Genomic DNA, 22,334 nt, shown 5'->3' with positions numbered 1-22,334 from the left:
ACCGCTGGACTCACGCGCGCAGCATATTTTGCTGCGCTTGTTGGAGCAACCATCTTCTAACGCCTAAAAAAGATACCTGCGCGCTGTAAACCCAATTTTTGGGCGCCGCGCATTGTGCGACTGTTGGAGATGCTCTTAGAAGTAGCGAACTACCAAGGTTCAGATTTCAGCAACGACGACTTACATTACTGGAAATACAAGGATACAGCGGGAGCTGGTTTGGGAAGAGAGGCCGGACAAGCCACCGGAGCCACCACCACACTCCCGACCGACACGGACACATGACTACTGACCATCAGTACCTACGGACTAGCAGCGACTACCAAGCACACGTGATCATACTAGTACGTACGATCTCCTACATGCGTGCACACGTCAGGATTCCTGACCTACATTATTCATCCGGCAAGGTAAACCAACTAGCTAAGCAGTCGTCTTGCTTGCTAAGCTATCGCACGCGCTGAGTGAACATCTAGGACTTGGTCTTGAACTTGGACTCGTCGACGTCGATGCCCTCCCTGGCGGCGCGCTCGCCGCCGGACTCGTCGTTGGTGCTCTTCCTCCCCCATCTGCTCCTTGCGCGTCTGCCCGCCGCGGCTGCGCCCTGCCAACACCGTAGACATGACATGAAATGAGTAGCCGAAGCCGCCATCACCATCACCGACACATAAGGTCGACGTGCGCTGTTACGTACCTTCGGCGAGGTTCTCCTGCGCCTGCAGGTTGGTGCCGCCGGTGCCGCCGGGGACGACGGTCTCGCCCTCGCGGGCCTTGCGGTCCAGCTGCGACCTCTCCTGCTGACCGGAGGCCATCGCTCTTCGCTCGCTCTCTTTCTGCCTCGCTACTTCGGACCTCAACTGGAAGGGAACGTGTGCGCTCTACTGCTTCAGCTTGTGCGGTGCTTGTGGTTGCTTGTTTGGTGCTGGTGATGGAGGAGGTAGCGACGTCGCAGTTTTATAGCCGGAGAGGAGGCGCGCCGCGCGGCCAGGAGACGGGGCGTGTGCGACGACGCGGACGCAAGCCGCTCCTCTTGCTGTCCCTGACGCATCGACACGCGTTAGGCGAGGCACCGGGCGGATGACACGTCCGAGCGTGCTTATCCGAGGCAGCCACCGGAATGAGCTAGAGAGCTGTAGGAGCCTACGTACAACACCTGCGTTGTCTTGGCACTGTCGTCCTGTTGGCGCGTAGATCGTAGTACTACCGTACTTGTCACTCCCGTACGTGCGTTCGTCGTCGTCCGGTCGTAGGAACCAGGGCATGGATCGAGCGTTCCATTGCTATTTTTTTCAAACAAAAAGAAGGTTAAACTCTTGGCCTCTGCATCATCGTAATGCACATAATTATTCTTATTAGTTACTCCCTTCGTCCGAAAATACTTGTCATTGAAATGGGTGTATCTAGATGTATTTCAGTTTTAAATACATTCATTTTAATGACAAGTAATTCTGGACGGAGGGAGTATTAAGCAGAGTTAGAGAAAGATAAACACGGCTTAGTCATTATAAAATGTATGAAATAAACATCTACGACTAATCCGACTTCTTTCGAGGAATAAGTGCTCTCACATCGCCATGATCACGTCCGGTCGAAGACAACCAAGACTAGGATTTTCATTCCAATTGTCAAAACTAACCACCGAAGGCCAGCACAATGGCAAGGAGACAGCACCTTCGACAAGGTAATGACGCAAGTTCATCGCTGCTAAGCCTAACCAATGAATGAGGGCCAGAATAGGAGTTTTCCCCTTGGACATGAAGTGGTGTTCAATCATCATTTTGACGATGGGCCGTCTAGTAGCCACGCCAGCTAGTCTGTACTCCACGCTATTGTTTGTCTTCATCTTTGGCCTGCTAGTTATTGCCCTGGCACCGGATGGTTGACGCGCCATCTGGTCCCCCAAAGATACGCTGTTTGCTTGGCGGCTTGTGACAAATTATCTTGCAAGAGTGGGCAAATAAATTCTACCGTCATTTGAAAACCACTGACATATGCCTCATGTGTGGTCTGGAATGCGAGGATGGATTTCACGCAATGTGCAGGTGCCCTCGTGCAGTCGAGCTTTGGAGGGCGATGACTAAAGACTGGACGCTCCGGGACATCAAGCCGGTGCGGCACACAGGCCCGGATGGCTCTTTGACGTGCTTGAGCTGCTCTTGGACACATCTTGCATGGCTCTCTTGATGACCACAGCAGACCGAGAAAAAGGTAAAATGGTCTTGATGAGCCCGATGTTACATACGACGGCCGGCAGCAGCCATGGCGAGTTGGGAGAAGGCAACAACAGGGATGCACTGGCTGCTAGCGGCCATAACAACACACCGGGCGCCACGAAGTGCTGCGTCCGAGTAAGGGCTGGAGAGCGCCTAAGCCCGGGTTGCTCACACTAAACGTGGATGGTTCAAACATAGCACATGCAGGCAATGGGAGCACGGGAATGGTGCTCCAGGACAGCTCTTGTAGCATTATTTTCAACTCGTTTCGACATCTCTTCACATGTGGTAATGCTCTAGCTACAGAACTCGAGGCTGCAAGGAGGGTATTGCTCTTGCTTTGGAATGGAGCTCACTTCCGTTCACCTTTGAAATGGATAGTGCTAAAGTTGCTGTGATGATATCCAACCCCTCGGTTGACAGATCACAACACACTGCCATTACTCAAGAGATCTCAACTATGATGAGAGGGGAGCGGGAGATTAAAATCCAGGCTATCAAAAGGGAGAGTAATCGTGTTAGTCATGAATTAGCTTAGATTGGGAGAGTTGAGATTAAGACGGCCGTCTGGTTCCGGTCTGGTTCTGGAAGAATTGTAAAACTATGTGCACTGGATAATCTTGAGGCAGGTTAATTAATACACAACCTTTTCATAATAAAACTGGTCGACTGTTCTACTCATATATGTGATGTTTTTGGGGAAAATAAGGTATTAGGGGCACAATTCCTTTGTAGCAACACCTCTAGTTAAGTGTTGATCCTCACTACTTTATTTTTCTCAATATACACACATGCCATGGCAAAAAAAAACCATTATATGTGAACCAACATGTGGTTGATTGGCGGTAACCCCAGTCCACCAGGGTTCAAGTCCTGGTGCTCGCATTATTTCTGGATTTATTTCAGGACTTTCGGTGATGCGCTTTCAGTGGGAGGAAACGTTCCCGTCGACGACGAAGGGCCCACGATGACTTTGTAAATCTCATGATGATATGTCGGCTCAGTCTCCGGAAATGCTCGTAAGGGTAGGATGTGTGTGTTCATAGGGGGTGAGTGTATGCGCGTATGTATGAGCTCTTGCGTCTGTATTGATGTTAAAAGAAAGCACACTATATTATGCTACTTACTGATGTTAAAAAAAAGTCCAATAAATAATTTGTAATTATATAATAACCAAATACCATATATATATTCGGTTTTAGTCATTTATAAATCAAAACTACTCATGCTTTATACAACCAAATCTCATATAAAATATATTACAACCAATTCCCACAACAAATATCATCTAAGTTAAGGAACTTCACAGGCCATTTGTTATTTTTTTTCATTACGGCTTGATTCTTTTTTACTATTCATAAGGGATACATGTGGACTCTAGTTCCGAAAATTCCAAAAATATGTGTCCTTGTGAATGCTTTGTTACAACTTACAAGCACGTACGGTGTATTTTATGATGAGTCAAGAGTCTCCATTTCGAGTACTAATGAGATGCTTCAATTATATAGTGCATGCGGCATCTCTTACGGAAGGCCCTTTCAGTCTCGTCCACGCGTGCATTGCCGAACTCCCGGACGTAATCAAGAGCTCCCCGTTTCTGGGACATGTCCGCGAGATCGATCGATCTGCTCTGGTATCTCATCTTTCGTGGCAAATGTATAGACGCAGGTGCTGAGCAAAGCCATGAAGGTACACGTTCATTCATGGTTTGGCGGTCACAGTGACTGCTCATGGGGCACCCGTGTGTTTCTCGTTGAGACGAGCCGGTGACGGCTACGAGCAACAAGGGTATGCCCCCAAAAGCACCAGCAATCAACACAAATCAGACAAGGCTCCAGATTTGAGCAAGACGACATGCATTACTGAAGAAGCAAGGATACAGTGGACACTGCGACACTCCTGGGCCCAGAGGCAGACCAGCCACCTGACCAAGCCACAGTACGCTTCCGACTTAACCTGACGCTACTCACCGTAGAGTAGCTACAGACTACCAGCTACGAAGCACACATGATCATACTACGTACGATCGCCTACGTGCGCCTGAACTACATTATTCGGTACGTAGACACTAGGGCAAACCAACAGCCGACCTAAGGAGATTCGTCTTGCTTGCTAGGGTAACAGATCATCTAGGACTTGGTCTTGAACTTGGACTCGTCGATGTCGATGCCCTCCCTGGCGGCGCGGTCGCCGCCGGACTCGTCGTTGGTGCTCAGCCCGCCCTTGCGCCCCATCTGGCTGTACCCCTCCTCCCCCATCTGCTCCCTGCGAGTCTGCCCGCCACGGCTGCGCCCTGCACAAATACAGCACACAGCAATACTAGCAATCAGCATCGGAAGTCACAGATCGCTCAAGTATAGTACGACGACATTTCTCACGCATGCATCATCATGCCCGTACGCACCTTCGGCGAGGTTCTCCTGCGCCTCGAGGGACTTGCCGCCGGTGCCACCGGGGACGACGGTCTCGCCCTCGCGGGCCTTGCGGTCCAGCTGCGACCTCTCCTGCTGACCGGAAGCCATTGCTCTCTCTGCCTGCCTTGCTACTACAACCTCAACTGGGAAACGTTGTGTCACTGCTTGTAAGGTGGTGTTCGTGATTGCCTGATGCTGATGAAGGAGGAGGCACCGGCGTCGCCCCTTTTATAGCGGCGGAGGAGGCGCGTCACGGCGCGGAGCGCCGGCGCGTGTGCCTCTGATGTGTCGACGCGCGCCATGCGAGTCCCCTGTGGCGCGACGCGTGCGAGCGTGCATGGGCATACGCCTGCGCACGGGCGTAGGGCATGGTTATCCGAGGAAGTGACCGGAATGAGCTAGTACGAGCTAGGACACCTGAGCTGTCCTGCGTTGTCGTTGTTCCGCCACGTCACGTATGTCCGCGTCGTGGAGCACTCCTGGCCATGCCAGCTCTCGTTTGGCGGCCGGTCGGAGACCAGGCATGCATGGACTAGCCCTTGCCGTGCTACGGACTCCGTATACAGCATCCGGCAGTTTGGAATTTCTAGAGCGGCGCTTGTTCACTCTGGTGCATTTCTGTTTATATTCTTGCCAAAGGCAAGCATTATAGTACATTTTCTTTGTTTTTATGGCCAAATGTTCTTTTAATTCCGATCTCACGTGCTCCCTTATGAACAGTAAAATTTTAGAAAATGGTAAAAAAATTTTAAAAATCTATTTTTTATGAACATTGATGAATATTTCAACTGCATGTAAACTTTTGTGATGAAATGACAAATGCAGTTGAAACATGCATGTTTAGGAGAAAAATTGGAATTTTCAAATTCTTTTACTATTTTTTCTTATCTCAGGTACAAAAACTCCATATCCATTTTTTGGACGCTAATATGGTGAACGTTACCTTAGGAGGTTCCCGAGGGACGATTGTTCCCTCAGGTAGCATGGAATGAGAGAATGATGATGTTCTCTGCAGGCCATTCTGCACGACCGAAACAGAGAGGAGATGCCCAACCCGTTGGACCAAATGTCACTGTAGTTGACCAATAAAAGAACTGATGTAAAAATCATTGTATTTTTTTTCAAAAATCTGAAAATCACAATATCATGACAACTAGATTAAAAAAAATTAAAATTACTATTATGACATGATTAATTATATACAAAACACAGTTAATTTTAACATGATCCCTTTTATCTTCCCTTTTCACGTGGAATGTAAGAGATAAGAGTTATTGAGACCCTAAGAGAATGGCGGGATAAGGCGCTATCGACAACCTGGCCAGGAAGCACGAGGAGTCGGACTGAGATCCGGTGCCTTGACACACACAAGGCACGGATGAACAGTATTGTGCCTTGAGGGCATCTCCTGACCGTTGGATCTACAAGCAACGGTCCGATGAACATCGAGAAGTCTGCTACAGTGCATCGCTACAGGAAGTCTGCTACAGGACAATCGCTACATGACTAACACATTGTAGCGCGGAGTACTGTTCACTGAAATCTGGAACCTTGATTTCCGATCTAGCGGCTGAAAGCTCAAGGCATTGCACTATTCACACAGCGCTGCTATACACACGATGGGCTGTGGACGATATGTGAACGACAATGCAAATCAGCTCGTCCATGCACAGCACTGAAATGAAGTAGACGGCTGGATTTGGCTGTCGTTCCCTGATCGTGCAGGGACTTTCGTCTGCATAGTAGTTTCGCTATTCACATGTGCCTTTTGTGTGTCAAGGCACCGGATCCGAGTTGGCGTCCCGGATGCCTGTGGTCACTTATTCTGCTTGATAGTTATGTTAGCAATTGTGGGCTTGTTTTGTTGTGCCCCAAGCACGTATTTTCTGTACTTCTTCCGTTTCTAAATATAAGTCCTTTTAAAAATTTCAATAAAACTACATGCTGATGTATATAGATATATTTTAATTATAAGTCTTTTTAAAGATTTTAATAAAAACTACATACTAATATATATAGACATATTTTAAAGTGTAGATCGCTCATTTTGCTTCTTATATGGTGCACACTGAAGTCTCTAAAAAGTTATATTTAGGAAGGTAGGTAGTACTTTTTATTTCGAACATTGTTGTATGTTTGTGAACATCTGGTTTTGGATTGGTCGTATTCTCGTGGGATAAAGCAAGGCGTGATGCCTTTCTGTAAGAGTTACTTAGACCCATTATTTAATGAAATCAACAGTTACTATTATGACATGACAAAGTATATACAAAACACATTCGAGAGCCATGATAGAGCATAAATTTACCATGTTAAACAGTTCCTTCACATATGTATAAAGCTGTCACATAAAAACAAAAGTGTATCATGATCTAGGAGAAAAGACACTACAAGTTGAAGAATGCATGTGTATAAAAGCTCGCACACAAACAAGTTCCACAATGTAGGGGGAAAATGGAAACAAACGAATGAGTTGCCATGGTCACATTAAAATTTTGTTGAAAAGATTAGTCAACTTGGAAAGGTTTGCAGTGATCACGTGGCGAATTGAGATAATTTTTGATTCCCAAATCATGGCAAGATTTAGAAAAAAAAACTAGATAATCGCATGGTGAAATGAGATAATTTTGATTCCCAAATCATGGCACGATTTAGAAAAAAATGTAAGATAATCACATGGTAAATTTAAGAGATTTTGTTCTCTCGAACATGGTAAAGTTTAAAATGTTTATACTGATCACATGGCTATTTTTGAAAATTTACGTTTCCTAAAATCATGGCAACGATTCAGATTTTTTTTCCAATAATCACATGGCAAATTAAGGGAAAATGTTTCTCTATAGCATGGCAAATTTTGAAAATGTTTGCAGTCAGCACATGGCAAATTTACAAAAAAATAAATTGTTTCCTGAGATAATGGATAAGAGATTATACTTAGATTTTTTTTAAATAGTCACATGACCCTGCTATATTTTCTTGCAATACTTAACTAGATGTCATTCATGGCCCTAAACCCTAATCGACACCAACATCAACTAGTCATGCACCGACCAATGTGGCACATGCACCCGAGGCCCTCATCCTCACCCGTGCAACTGAGCTCCCTGCCTCCCTCGTGACGTGAGGAAAGACCCTGCAACTAGGCCTGGAACGGGAAGGGGCGAATTCAGATCCGATGGATTCCACAACAAGGCCCCTTTCCTTGAGGACGGCCATGGGAAGCAACACCAGACTAGTGGACCGCAGGAATTGATGAGGCCGCCTACCTGGAGTTGTTCATGGGCCAGTACGGTCGGGAGTTGTTCCTCTCTAGCCAGTCCAAGAGAACAATTTAAGAGCACACGTTCTGATTCAACAACGACCTGATTTAACGACTCACATACATTAGCAAGCTGACTCACAAGCCACAACCTGATTTAACGACGACTCACATACATTAGCAAGCTGACTCACAAGCCACAACGAGACGTACTACAAGCTACTCCCTCCGTTCCGAAATGTAAGTCGCTGGGGAATATGTTCCGACCAGGTGAAAATGGGCAAATGGACCTTTATGCCCCCAGTTCAAACTTTGAATCAGCCCGTCTTCTTCCTCGGCGTCTTCCACCTCCGCCTCCATCCCTGCCTTCCACCTCCGCCTCCTCCCCCGCCCTCCACCTCCACCCCTGCCCAGGCGCTCCTCCTCTCCCACGCCCAGGGGCCCCTCCTGGCCCGCGCGTGCCCAGGTGGTGCTCTGCTGCCGCCCGCTGGTGGAGGCGAGCTGGTGCTCTGCTGCCGGCCCCTGGTGGTGGCGAGCTGGTGCTCTGCTGCCGCCCACTGTTGGAGGCGAGCTGCCGCCTGCACGCGCCCAGGTGTTGTTCCTCCCCACGCACAGGTGCTGCTGCCGCTGAAGTCCTCGCCGCTGGACAGGAGCTGCTCCAGCCGGAGTTCTCAATTTTGCTCGCCTAGGTTCATCTCCTCGCCCAGTACTCGCTCTGCATCTGAGTAAACAATTTGATGATCATAAACTTGTTGTAATCATTTGTCTTGAATAATTGCATGCAGTACAATCTTGGAGTAATACTGAAATTTAACACTGAAACTGAACAGTGAAAGATGAACACTGAGTAGAACATGTACTATCAATACAGGTTTGGACCGGTACTGTCAATAGAAAAGATGAACAAGTACTGTCAATTTAGAACAGGTTTGGACCGGTACTGTCAATAGAAAAGATGAACAAGTACTGTCAATTTAGAACAGGTTTGGACTTAGTTTCATCAGTACTCCAAATCAGTAGGAGTATGAATTAACGGGCAGAAATAATTGCTACTCTCATTTAAGGTAAAATTGAGTAGGAATAGGAGTAGGAATATCAGGAGCATGAATATCAGGAAGGAGTACATCATGGCCTTTGAAAATTTTACCCCAGCCTTACTTTGAACTCGATCTCATTTCTGTACTTCATTATTCCCATAAGAGGGTCACTTTCACCTGTAACTTGACATGATCAAGTAAACTGTGCACATGTCTATTTTTATTTGAATCTTCAGAATGTCCAAAATTTTAAACACTATGGTATGACTGAACAATCTAAACTGTTTGACATAATTTGATGTAAATAAAATACTCCAGCCATTCTTAGTATGCAAATCTGCAGTTAGTGCTTCGAAAAAACACTATGGGAAATGACTTGAATGGAGAAATGTTGAGATACCAACCTGCTAGCTGAAAAGTGCAGCATGCCGGCATGAGAATGACTGATACCCTCACACATCTTTTTTCATTAGCCCTTCTTTAAAACAATCTGATGGAAAAAAACATTCAAGGTCACAAATCATATTATTGTAGGGCTCATATTTACTGTAGAAGAGAGAAGAGAAAAGAAGAGATCAAGAATATGGAGGGCACAAGAGGAGTATACTACAGTAGCTCTCCTCTTGTTGCAAGTCCTACACTAAAGTACTAAAACTACTGCTTGCAAGTCCTAACATAACAGCAGCAATCATCATCAGTGCTCCAAGTATCCAAGATGGAGTAATTAACAGAAAATGCAAGATAACCTAACAGAGCAAGATGGAGTAATCCAAGAAAATTAATTGAAAATTGCTGAGTAGTGTTGTGTGCAAGTGCAAGTACTCAAAATTTGTTTGAGTAGCAAATCTTGGAGTACGAGAGGACTCCAAGTTAAATGTACTCAAAGCAAATTAAGCAAATGTACTGCCATTAGTTTTCATTCCATTCTGAAAACTACTCCTGTTCACAAATTAAGCAAATCTTGGAGTATTGAAGTACTCCAAGTTAAATGTACTCCAAGCAAATTAAGCAAATGTACTCCAAGAAAATTAAGCAACTGAACTGGAGAAGAAATAAATTCTGAATATGTTCCAGTCACAAAAGAACTTGGCAAGTTGTTTTTATTCCATTCTGAATATGTTCCAGTCACAAAAGAACTTGGCAAGTTGTTTTTATTCCATTATGAATATATGTTCCTGACACAAAAGAGTTGGCAATTAGGCGCCCAATTAACTTGGTGATGCATGCTAAACTTAAGAACCATCATCACTTGGTACACACACCAGTTCAGATTACACATGATAATTAATTAGGCGCGGTAACTAATTAACCCCAGCAGCTACCTTAGTTAGGTGCAGTAAAAACTCCTACTGCTACTGCATCTTTACCAACCAAATTCAGTGACAGAGCTACTCCATTTTACTCAAATTCAGTATGCAAAATTAACAGTAATCCATACAGCTGCTTCATACTCCAAATTGCTACTCCAAATTCAGTATACAAAATTCAGTATGCTGCTACTCCAAATTCAGTTTGCAAATTAACAGTAACAGTACTTCAATGGAGTACAGTTGCTACTCCAAATTAACAGTGGGTCCTTGCTAAGCATATTGTTCTCAAATTAACAGTAGAACTCAAATTAGCAGCAGCATTCGTAGGTGACAACACAAAACAGCAGCAACATTCGTACGAGTAGAAAATGAACACGTACTGGTTCAGATTGAAAGAGCTTAGCTAGCGCAGCTCAAATTGAAAGAGCAGCAGCTCGAAGCAGAGCTCAGCAGCGATAGAGAGTGTAGCTAGCGCCCATCTTGCTGCCGGTCTTCCAGGCCTGGGAGGACTTCTTGCGGCCGCCGATGCGGGGGATGCTGGCGAACTCTTCGTCGGTGAAGGCGGCGTCGTTGCTGGCGTACACTGCGCAAGCGCGGGGGCGAGCAGCGAGCGGGACCCATGGGCGCGGCGGTCGAGGCAGAGGCGGACGCACGAGGCCCCGGCATCGTCGGCGTTCTGGATGAGCTCCCGGCGTCCCGCAGCGCGGTGGTGCCCTCCGGGTAGTTGGCCAGCACCTCGCGGATGCGCCGCACCAGGTCCACCCACAGCCCGAAGTCCTCCAGCAGCATCCCGCCCGGATCCATGTCGCTTCGTCGCCGGCGTCGAAGCACGCGGATCCAGCGCCTCCGCCGGCCAGAAGCTCATCGCCGGCGCCTAAAAAATCAAGCTTTTGACCTACGGGTGGTGGATTTCTGGCGGTGGGAGGAAACGGGGTGGCTCGATGGTGCGGAGAAAGAGAGGAAGCGGGGTGGCTTAGCGGTGACGATGGCGAGGAGAGGCCGGCGACGACGGGGATCTGGAGGGGAGCGAGAGAGGGGTGGCCGGGTGGGTGAGAGGGGAACGAGAGAGTGAGCTTGAGTGGGTGAGAGCGAGCGGTGGTGGGAGGGCATTTCTGGAAAGTGAAAAATTCTCGTAGCGTTACGAAATTTACACGTCAAACCCTTAAACGACTTACATTTCGGAACAGAGGAAGTACTAGGACACCTGAAGAACACATGGTCACCGCTACAAGCTAAGACACCTAAAGCACACATGATCACAGTACATGTGATCGCCTACATGCGTGCTCTCTCGTCATGTCAAGACCTGACCTTGACCTACATTATTCATTACTACAAACATGAGGAGACAGCTTGCTCACTAGTAGCTAGCTACTCAGCTAGACACTGACCTACATTATTTAGGACTTGGTCTTGAACTTGGACTCATCGATCTCGATGCCCTCCCTGGCGGCGCGCTCGCCACCGGACTCCTGCATGGTGCTCAGCCCGCCCTTGCGCCCCATCTCGCGGTACCCCTCCTCCCCGAGCTGGTCCTTGCGAGTCTCCCCGCCCTTGTGCCCCATCTCGCGGTACCCCTCCTCCCCGAGCTGCTCCTTGCGAGTCTCCCCGCCCTTGTGACCCATCTCGCGGTACCCCTCCTCCCCCAGCTGCTCCTTGCGAGTCTCCCCGCCCTTGTGACCCATCTCGCGGTATCCCTCCTCCCCCAGCTGCTCCTTCCGAGTCTGCCCACCGCGGCTGCGCCCTGCACAAATGCGGTCACAACAACGCCAGTATTGAGTACCAGAAGTCACAGATCGCTCAAGCGAAACGCAAGTACAGGAAGCATACCGTCGGCGAGGTGCTCCTGCGCCTCGAGGGTTTTCCCACCGGTGCCGCCGGGGACGACGGTCTCCCCCTCGCGGGCCATGCGGTCCAGCTCCGACCTCTCCTGCTGACCGGAAGCCATCGCTCGATCGCTGCCTGGGAGCTAGCTAAACGGAAACCGTAAGCGGACGTAGGTTTTGGTATGTGACCGCTGTTGTTGCTTTGTGATTGCCTGATGCTGATGGCGGAGGAGCCATCGGCGTCGCCATTATATAGCCGGCGAGGAGGTGCGCGTGTACCTCTCCCTGTTCCTGCTGTCGACGCGCGTCGCGCATGCAAGCCTCTGGAGGGACGACACGTGGTAGCTCGCATGGGCCCCGAATTGGGTGCGCACGGTTGTCCGAGGAAGTGAGGATGAGCTGCCAATGCTGGCGACTCGTGCGTTGTCCCGCGCTGTCGTCCGGTTGGCACGTAGTAGCTAGGATCATGGTTCTAGCACTCGCCATGCTCGGGTGTTCGGCGGCCGGTCGGAGACTGCACGTCATGGACTCGCCATGCTGTACCGCGCGTGCCTCATGTAATTCTCTGGGCTACGGAGGGGCGTACGACATGTGCGAGCGTGCGTGGGCATGGACACATATGTGTGCGCACGGCCATAGTTATCCGAGAAACGTCCGGTATGGGCTACAATGCTTGGACGCCTGCGTTGTCCCGCGCTGTCGTCCGGTCGCACCATTAAAGCGAGACGCAGCTAGCTACGTTTGCGGATGCAAGTTTATATAGCATTAGAGCGTTTCAACAGCGGCTCCATTTTAGGGCATAATTGTCTTTTTATAATTCTCGATATCCAAACAACCACTTGGGGCATTTAGGGTAAAAAACACGGCTTCAATATTTGGCTTCGTTGTGAACTACTCCCTTCGTTATTAAATCATCTAATCTCTCTCTGAAAAATTTACGTCTGCATGTATTTTTTTTTTTCGAAAGTACGCCAATGACGTACCATATTTTTATTGAAGATGGAGAGAAAATGTACAAGATAGGCACGGGGCAGATGTAAGCATCTAGGCACGGCCAACACCCATTACACCCAAACCCAACACTCTAGGCTACTCTCTCACAAACTGGATTAAACCACCAACTCCAACACCGGCTAGTCTCCATTGTTGCACTTCTCTAAAGATGTCGTCCGCCAGCTCTATTGGGGTCCTCTGCTGTTGCAGCCTGTTAAACACGCGCGCGTTCCGTTGGTTCCAAAGCTCCCATCCTACTAAGATGACGAAAGTGTGTGTGTGTGTGTGTTTGGGGGGGGGGGGGGGGGCAGAACCGTACCCCCCGACCATGCACTAAGCTCCACCATTGTTTAAAGGTTCCACTACAGACTACAGGCAGAGCAAAATGAGTGGACATAAACTCTAAAAGCCGTCTATATACATCTGAATGTAGTTTGTATAGTGAAATCTCTAAAAGTTCAAGAAAACATGGATAGGATGAATGAAAAGGAAATACATCATCAACTAAAGATCCAATGGAATATCCATATTTACATTCGAGTTTTTTTATCTTATTTGGAACTAGTCCGCTCCAATAGGTAAATCTGAAGTGAACCTCGTTGGAGTAAATAATGATTTGTTTGATGTGACTACAGTAGAAGTAGGGGTATACTTTGTGAAACTGTTGTTTCTTGATAAAATAGCTAAATTTCATTGAAATCTTATTATTGTGTATGGTGATGTTCAATTAGATGGCAAAACTGCTTATTGGCAGAATTGTCTAGGGTCTAACATGACAATATTTTATCTTGTGTGGTAGGTGGGGATTTTAATCTTATTAGAAAAGTTATGAGAAAAGAAATCCAATGAAACTGATCACTGATCACTGGAGTTTTATATTGTCATTATTGAGCATGCAGAGCTTAGAAAATTTCCTCTAAATGGGAGAAATTTTACCTGGGCAATAATTTGGCTAAACCAACCTTTGAGAAATTAGATAGAATTTGTCATGAATGGGAGGAATATTACCCCTTAGCTATGGTACAAGCCTTGGAGAGGGAAGTTTCTAAAACAACCTTCTCATTCTTGAGACTGGGTCTCATAATATTTCAAAGCCAATTTTTAGATTTAAAAATTATTGGATGCTGAGAGATGGTTTTAAGGACTTCGTCACCAAAATTTAGACCAATAATTATGAAAGTTCTAATATTCAGAGGTGGAAAAATAGGTTGAGAATTCTTTGGAAGAAGATTAGGGGCTGAAACTTAAATGTTGGTACATGGTATAGAAAAATAAAAAAAAACATATCCAAGTTAGATTTCATTGATAAGAATGCATAAATTAATGGCTTAACTACTCATGATAGAACTGAATGAAAGAAACTTAGTGAACAGTTAGGGAGAATTTTAAAACAAGGAGAGTTAAAATGGCTCCAAAGATATAAGGATAACGAAATCAGACAAGGTGATTGTATACTAGATTCTACCATGGCAAGGGCAATGGCAGGAGAAGGAAAAATAAAATTATTTCTTTAGAGCAAGATGAGGGGACGATTAAAGGGAAGACAATCTTTTAAAATACATCACTAATTTCTATATTTTTTTGGACAAGCTAAGATCTCCTCTGTTTCTTTAAACATCCAAGAAGAACAGAAAAATTCTAGACACGATGCTAATAGGTTGGTGGGACCTTTCTTCATAGAGGAATTACACAATGTAGTCTTCTCTCTCTAGAAAAACAAGAGCCATGTACCTAATGGGTTGCTTGTTGATTTTTATCAACATTTTTGGGAAAATTGGTAAGTGGGATTTGGAAGGGGTCATGGATAATTTTCATAATGCGGTTATAGATATTGCTAGGATAAATTAGGGAATTATCACCCTGGTTCCCAAAATTAAAGATGTTAAGATTCAAATTATAGACCAAATTTTCTATTGAATGTTAGTTTCAAAATTATTACTAAAGTCCTAATGAACAGGCTTAGTAGGGTCATTAACCCTATTATTGCTCATAACCAAATGCTTTCATTAAAGGTAGATACATAATGGAAAGTGTTGTTCTACTACATGAAGCTTTGAACTCCATACTACATTGTAGGAAACAAAGTGCATTTCTCTTTAAGGCTGACTTTGAGAAAGCCTGTGATAAGATTAAATGGCCTTTTGTTCACCAAATGCTAAAACTCAAAAACTTCCCTATTCAGTGGTTTGATTGAATTATGCGCACTAAGAGGAGAGGGCATGTGGGGTCAAAATAAATTATGTAATTGGTGCTTATTTTAAAAATCACAAAGGCCTTAGGCAAATAGATGCTTTATCTCCTTTGCTATTTGATTTGCCAGTTGATGCCCTTGCCATTATTTTGGAGAGAGAGAGCTAGAAATGATGGAGTTGTGAAAGGGGTGTTGGGTGAAAAATTAAACTACAAGGTCATTTTTCACTAATATGCATATGGCACTATTTCCTATTACAAGATGATGAGGATAGTGCTAGGAATCTCAAGTTTATTATAAGTATGTTTGAGCAAATATGTGGTCTCACTATTAATTTTCATGAGTGTTTTTTTAGGGAGTCAGTTAATAAAGCTCCCATATATCAAGAGATTTCCACTTGCAAACTAGGTGTTGTTCCTTTGAAATATTTGGTGATGCATGTCTCTGACATTTGAATTAGGAATAATCATTGCAAGGTGGTTACTTAAAAATTGAGAAACGATGTGCCCGTCAGTAAGTAAGACTTTTAAACATTGTTGGTAGCGTGACTTTGGCGCAATCCCGCCAAACTAATATGCATATGTTTATGATGCCTCTATACCCATTTCTGCGGGTGTTAGAAAGAATGCTGACTTTTATAGGGCATCGCTTGTATGGCAAGCCGACGAGGATAAAAAGAAAAGAGAAGTGCATATTTCAACCCTAAAAGAGTTTTTTACCCCCAACCCGTAGAGCAATAGTTCTACGATATTATATATATATATATATATATATATATATATATATATATGTATATATATATATTAATCAAAATATATTACAAAGAAGTGAAAACAAAACACCCAAAAGAAGGCCAAAGATCAAGTCAGGATCTAGCCAATGCATGTTCTAGGTATAGAGTCATGGCTTTATAAGTCATTGTCTAACCACTAGGAGAAACTTTGTTCATAATTATCCTTAATCTTGAATCTTAGGAGTTTCAAATCTTGCTTCAAATAGAACCTCCATGCTTGAATTGACTGTGTCTGAGCTCTGAAAATTTGCCATTCTCTTAAGCCATACATGCCAACATCCTAGTATAACAATCTCTGATGCTAATTGTTTTGGAAGGAGTTCCATAGCAAAGGTTAGTCCTCACATAGATGTACCTCTCTTTCTACTTGGTATAAATGAGTTCCAGCAATCTTGTGCAAAGTTTAAATCCCATAAAAGATGCATAGTTGTCCCTTCTGCCCTCTAATTGCAATTAGGACAGTAAGGATTGTCTAGGTGCATTCCTTTCCTCTGGAGAAGTGATCTGGTATTGATCCTACAGTGTGCCACCAACCAGGAGAATATTTTGTAATTCAATCTACTGGAGCTAGCCCACATCCTTGCTTCCAAGCATCTTCATATACATTTGAATTGATGAGAAAATGTTTGCTAGTCCATTGCAGGTCCATTTGTCTTTTATGTCTTGGTGTATCTAAGGAATAAGTTCTCCTAGTTGATTGAATTGATCATAGGCTTCAATGGACATTGGTAGATGGAAGTGCTTTGTCCAATCTTGTGCTTCACAGAACCTTTGTACTGATTGGGTTTCATCAATTGCATAAGAATGAAGTTTAGGGAATGTTTGATGAAGTGTTTCATCCTTCCATTTGTCTTTCCAGACCATCACTGTTTCGCCAGACCCTATTATGCAGCTCCTAAGTGATTTAATATTATTCAAAAGGGTAACATGGGCCTTCCACCAAAAAGAGCCTTCCGGTTTTCCCATGGGTGCAGTTGTATGATAATATTTTTCCCAAATTAATTTGATCCATGGGATGTCATCTTTGTTGAGAAACTTATATAGATTTTTCATGAGAAGAGATTTGTTGTGAAGTGCAGTATCCAAAATTCCAAGTCCCCCATGCTGCTTTGGTTGACAAACCTTTGACCAAGCAATCAGTGTTGTGCCCCTATTTTCCATTCCAAATTTTCTCCACAAGAAATTCCCCAAATACTTGTTTATCTTTTCAATAACACCAATGGGGAGTGCAAGGTGCACATGAAAAATATTGGCAAAGCTGCAAAGACTGATTTGATCAGTAGAATTCTTCCATCATATGAGAGCAGTGTTGAGCACCCAAATAGTCTTCTTTTAATTCTTTACATCATTGGGTTGAAGTCCTCTATTTTTGTTTTGGAAGTACTTAGTGGCAGGCCAAGATATGTGAAAGGGAACCGCCCTTGCTTGCATCCCAAAATATTGAGTAAGCAAGGTATGTGATGTTCAGGCACATTGATTGGCAACAAAAAGGATTTATCGTACTTAACTTTCAACCCAGTGAATACAGAATAGTGCATGATGAGATTCTTGATTTGTGACAGTTGCATGGGATCTGCAGGTAGCACTAGGATGGTCTCATATGTATATTGAATGACTGGAAAGTAAGGGAAGGCTTGACTAGCAATGGGTGTCCATATTAAATTCTAATGCATGGCTTCATTTAGAATTGATTGCAAGATATCAGTTGATATAAAAAACAATATAGGAGAGAGGGGTCTCCTTGTCTGACTCCTTTTTGCATGAAATACCTTGCCAGGAACACCATTGAGAAAGAATGAAGAAGTATCAGAGGATAAGATCATGTTCATCCACTTAATCCATCTATCTCCAAAACCCCTGGTCTGCAGAGCTGCAATGATTGTCTTGTGGTCAATGTGACGCCCTCGATTCAATCGTACACTAATCATACACACAAATGTGTAAGATCAAGATCAAGGACTCACGGGAAGATATCACAACACAACTCTAAACACAAATTAAAATAATACAAGCCTTATATTACAAGACATGGGCGTCGAGGGCTCGAATACACAAGAGTCAGCAGAAGCAACAATACCTGAGTACAGACATAAGTTGAACAAGTATTCCTTAAGAAGGTTAGCACAAAAGCAACAACGATCCAAGAGGCAAGGCCTCCTGCCTGGGAGCCTCCTAACTACTCCTGGTCGTCGGCGGCCTCCATATAGTAGTAGGCACCCTCGGTGTAATAGTAGTAGTCGTCGAAGGTGGCGTCTGTCTCTTGGGCTCCACCATCTGGCTGCGACATCCGAGAAGAAAGGAAAAGGGGGAAATGATAAAGCAAAGCAACCATGAGTACTCATCCAAAGTACTCGCAAGCAAGGATCTACACTACATATGCATCGGCATCAATGAAATGGGTAGTATCTGTGGACTGAACTACAGAATGCCAGAAGAGAAGGGGAAAGTCTAGCCTATCGAAGACTAGCATCTTCAAGCAGCTCCAAGCATCTTGCAGCATTCAGAAGAGTAAAGAATAGCAGTTTATATTTAGCAAACATGTTGTAACATTAGCACCCAAAGATCCTTCCTCGACTCCCTGCGAGAAAGCAATCCCGGAGCCATCATATCCATCTCATGCCTTAGCATCCAGCTCTAGTTGTATCGATCGGCATACAACTCCGAGCGTCCATTACCGTGGACCTGGCTATTCGAATAGATAATACTGCCCTGCAGGGGTGCACAAACTTACCCAACACGCTCGATCAACTCCGGCTGAACACACCATCAGGTCATGATTGGCCTCGGCCGATTAACACGTCGTAGTCCTACCTAGGCTCAACAGAGAGGTCACACATCGGTCTACATCCTAAATGAGAAGGGGTCATGGGCCAATCGTCCTTTGTAATTCTGCGCTGAAAGTGCAATTATTCCCGGGTGGTTTTGGTAATTCATAACAACATATAGCTCATTGAACTAATACTCTTTCAAGATCAATGTTTCAGAAAGTTGAATGATTGGTATGGCATGGACAAGAGATGTCAAAATGCTAAGGACACATATTGGTAAAAGCTCAAGACTCTACATTTTCATTTTAGTGATCCAAGATCACATTGAGTCTATAGGAAAGCCAATACTATTAAAAGGGGATGAGGTGTTGCTTAATGGCTTGCTTGCTCAAAATGCTTAGTGATATGCTCCAAAATCCCTCAATCACTTTCTCATTTCCACATATGTCCTAAACCTAAAGTCAAACTCGGCCCTACCGATTTGATTCATCCGGCGCCACCGAGTTCACTTGACATAGCCATATCCACAAACCCTAATCAGTTTGATTTCACCGAGATGGGAATGCAAACTCTTTGTTTCCCTTTGTAACGTTTCGGTCTAACCGAAGTGAGCGATCGGTCCCATCAAGTTGGCATTGCAAACTCTCTGTTTCCTTTTTGTAACGTTTCAGTCTTACCGAGATGAGCGATCGGTCCCATCGAGTTTGCCTAACCAAGTCTCTGTTTGCTTATTACTGAAATCGGTCTCACCGAGTTCATGTGATCGGTCTCATCGAGATAAGGTTTTGCCCTAACCCTAGCGCATCGGTCTCACCGAGTTGATGTTGTCGGTCCCACCGAAATGCCTAACGTTCACATTTTGAACCAAGTCGGTCTGACCGAGTTTAACCATTCGGTCCCACCGAGTTTGGGAATTTCTGTGTGACGGTTAGATTTTGTGTGGAGGCTATATATACCCCTCCACCCCCTTCTCCATCTATGAGAGAGCCATCAGAACATGCCTACACTTCCACTACTCATTTTCTGAGAGAGAACCACTTACTCATGTGTTGAGACCAAGACATTACAATCCAACCACAAGAATCTTGATCTCTAGCCTTCCCCAAGTTGCTTTCCACTCAAATCATCTTTCCACCATAGCCAAATCTGTGTGTGTGTGTGAGAGAGAGTTGAGTGTTGGGGAGACTATCATTTGAAGCAAAAGAGCAAGGAGTTCATCATCAACACACCATCTATTACCTTTTAGAGAGTAGTGTCTCCTAGATTGGTTAGGTGTCACTTGGGAGCCTCCGTCAAGATTTTGGAGTTGAACCAAGGAGTTTGTAAGGGCAAGGAGATCGCCTACTTCATGAAGATCTACCCTAGTCAGGCAAGTCCTTCATGGGCGATGGCCATGGTGGGAAAGACAAGGTTGCTTCTTCGTGGACCCTTCATGGGTGGAGCCCTCCGTGGACTCGCGCAGCCGTTACCCTTCATGGGTCGAAGTCTCCATCAACATGGATGTACGATAGCACCACCTATCGGAACCACGCCAAAAATCTCTGTGTCTACATTGTGTTTGCTCCCTCCAAGCTCCTCCCTTTACCTTCATATGCAATTATTTACATTCCGCTGCTATACTCTTAGAATTGCATGTGTAGGTTGATTGCTTGACTTGTGTTAAGTTGCTAAAATCTGCCAAAACATAAAACTAGGAAAAGGCTAGATTTTTTATTTGGTCAAGTAGTCTAATCACCCCCCTCTAGACATACTTTCAATCCTACAAGTGGTATCAGAGCTTTGGTCTCCATTTGCCTTGATTTCCATAGCTTTGGTGATCATAGCCTTGGTTTCACAACCTAGGAGAGTATGGCATCTAGCGAGGGAAATTACCACCGTAGAGGTCCTTACTTTGATGGTACTAATTTTGCTAGTTGGAAGCATAAGATGAAAATGCATATTCTTGGACAACCCCGTTGTTTGGGATATTGTGTGCATTGGTTTGCAAGGTGAATTATTTGATGGGAGAGAACCAAATCGTGAAGCAACTGCGGAAGAGTTGAAGATGCTGCAGTACAATGCTCAAGGTTGCGATATCCTCTTCAATGGATTGTGCCCTGAAGAATTCAACAAAATCAACCTCTTGAGAATGCAAAGGAAATTTGGGATACTTTGGTTGATATGCATGAAGGTACCGAGTCCGTCAAGGAATCCAAGTTGGATATGCTTCAAAGTCAACTTGACAAGTTCAAAATGAAGGATGGTGAAGGTGTCGCTGAAATGTACTCTAGGCTTGCTCTCATCACAAATGAGATTGTCGACTTAGGAAGTGAAGAGATGACTGATAGATTCATCATCAAGAAGATCCTAAGCGCCTTGGAGGGAAAATATGATACCGTGTGCACATTGATCCAAATGATGCCCAACTACAAAGATCTCAAGCCAACAGAAGTCATTGGATGAATTGTTGCTCATGAAATGTCACTCAAGGATAAAGAAGAGCTTCACAACAAGTCTAGTGGTGCATATAAAGCCTCATGTGATGATCCTGCAACATCAAGTAAAAAACAAGTCTTAAATGAGGAATTGAGCTTAATGGTGAAGAACTTCAACAAATTCTACAAGAGTAGAAGCAAAGAAAGAAGCTCCAAGTCAAGATCCTACCATGACAAAAGATCTTCTAGTCGTGAGCAAAATTTCTACAATTGTGGAAGACCCGGACACTACTCCAATGAGTGTACGATTCCCTACAAAAGAAGAGAAGACTCACCTAAAAGAAGAAGTAGAAGAGAAGAATCACCTACAAGAGAGAGAAGGAGTAGAGATGATCGTTATGAACAAAGAACCTCTTGCAGAAGCAAGGATTCGGAAAGGAAGGACAAGTCATCAAAGATCTACACAAAATGAAGACATCAAGATCATGTTGGTGAATGGGTATCCGGTTTTTACTCCGACCACCACTCCGAGAGAAGTTATCACTCGAACTCCGAATATACTCAAGATGAAGGTGTTGCCGGTCTTGCACTTGCATCAACCAACTCCTACGACATATTTGAGTCTTCAAATGAAGGAATTGGAAGATGCTTCATGGCTAAAGTCCCCAAGGTATCACACCCCGAGTATTTTCATTTCAATAGTCATGAAGATTATTTGCTAGGTGATGATGATTTACTTGTTGACAATTCTAGTGATGAAAACTATAATTAAATTGCTATTAATCATGCTAATCAAGATGAAACGAATGACAATGATAAGAAGTAGATTGAGCGTCTAACTAAAGAACTAAACACTCTTAAGTTAGCTCATGAAACTACTTTAAAAGATCATCGAGAACTTTTAAGAACTCATGATAAGCTATGCTTCGAGAAGCTAAACCTAGAGCAAGAACATGGGTTCTTAAAATCCATCAATGATGATCTTTGGAAGAAAAGTTCTTCTTACATTGCCAAGCGTTTACTCTTGTCTACTTGCATGCCATAAGTAAAATCTAGCAACAAGAGTAAGAAAAATTCTTCTTCTAGCAGTAACAATAATCATGCTAAATCCAATAT

The 22,334-nt window shown here is 44.6% G+C and overlaps 3 protein-coding genes and 1 pseudogene across 3 annotated transcripts; all 4 read right to left on the bottom strand.

The window, feature by feature from the left end:
• Positions 1–145: 145 nt before the first annotated feature.
• On the bottom strand, positions 146–949 carry LOC123129074 (em protein-like; annotated as a pseudogene).
• A 3,103-nt stretch (positions 950–4,052) lies between these two features.
• LOC543497 (em protein-like) lies at positions 4,053–4,816 on the bottom strand. The gene is made up of 2 exons (NM_001428000.1): positions 4,618–4,816; positions 4,053–4,506 (listed from the first exon to the last, which is right to left on the bottom strand). The coding sequence occupies exons 1-2, from the start codon at positions 4,733–4,735 to the stop codon at positions 4,343–4,345; spliced, it is 282 nt and encodes a 93-aa protein (NP_001414929.1). The 5' UTR covers positions 4,736–4,816; the 3' UTR covers positions 4,053–4,342.
• A 3,161-nt stretch (positions 4,817–7,977) lies between these two features.
• On the bottom strand, positions 7,978–12,273 carry LOC123129047 (late embryogenesis abundant protein B19.4). The gene is made up of 4 exons (XM_044549190.1): positions 12,064–12,273; positions 10,614–11,977; positions 9,328–9,413; positions 7,978–8,607 (listed from the first exon to the last, which is right to left on the bottom strand). The coding sequence occupies exons 1-2, from the start codon at positions 12,179–12,181 to the stop codon at positions 11,634–11,636; spliced, it is 462 nt and encodes a 153-aa protein (XP_044405125.1). The 5' UTR covers positions 12,182–12,273; the 3' UTR covers positions 7,978–8,607; positions 9,328–9,413; positions 10,614–11,633.
• Positions 10,637–11,098, bottom strand: LOC123129054 (uncharacterized). The gene has a single exon (XM_044549201.1). The coding sequence runs from the start codon at positions 11,096–11,098 to the stop codon at positions 10,637–10,639; it is 462 nt and encodes a 153-aa protein (XP_044405136.1).
• Positions 12,274–22,334: the final 10,061 nt, after the last annotated feature.

Source organism: Triticum aestivum, chromosome 1B, assembly GCF_018294505.1.
Source record: "Triticum aestivum cultivar Chinese Spring chromosome 1B, IWGSC CS RefSeq v2.1, whole genome shotgun sequence".
NCBI lineage: Eukaryota > Viridiplantae > Streptophyta > Magnoliopsida > Poales > Poaceae > Triticum > Triticum aestivum.
The sequence above is the reverse complement of the archived record's forward strand: the minus strand, read 5'-3'. Positions and strand labels throughout refer to the sequence as shown.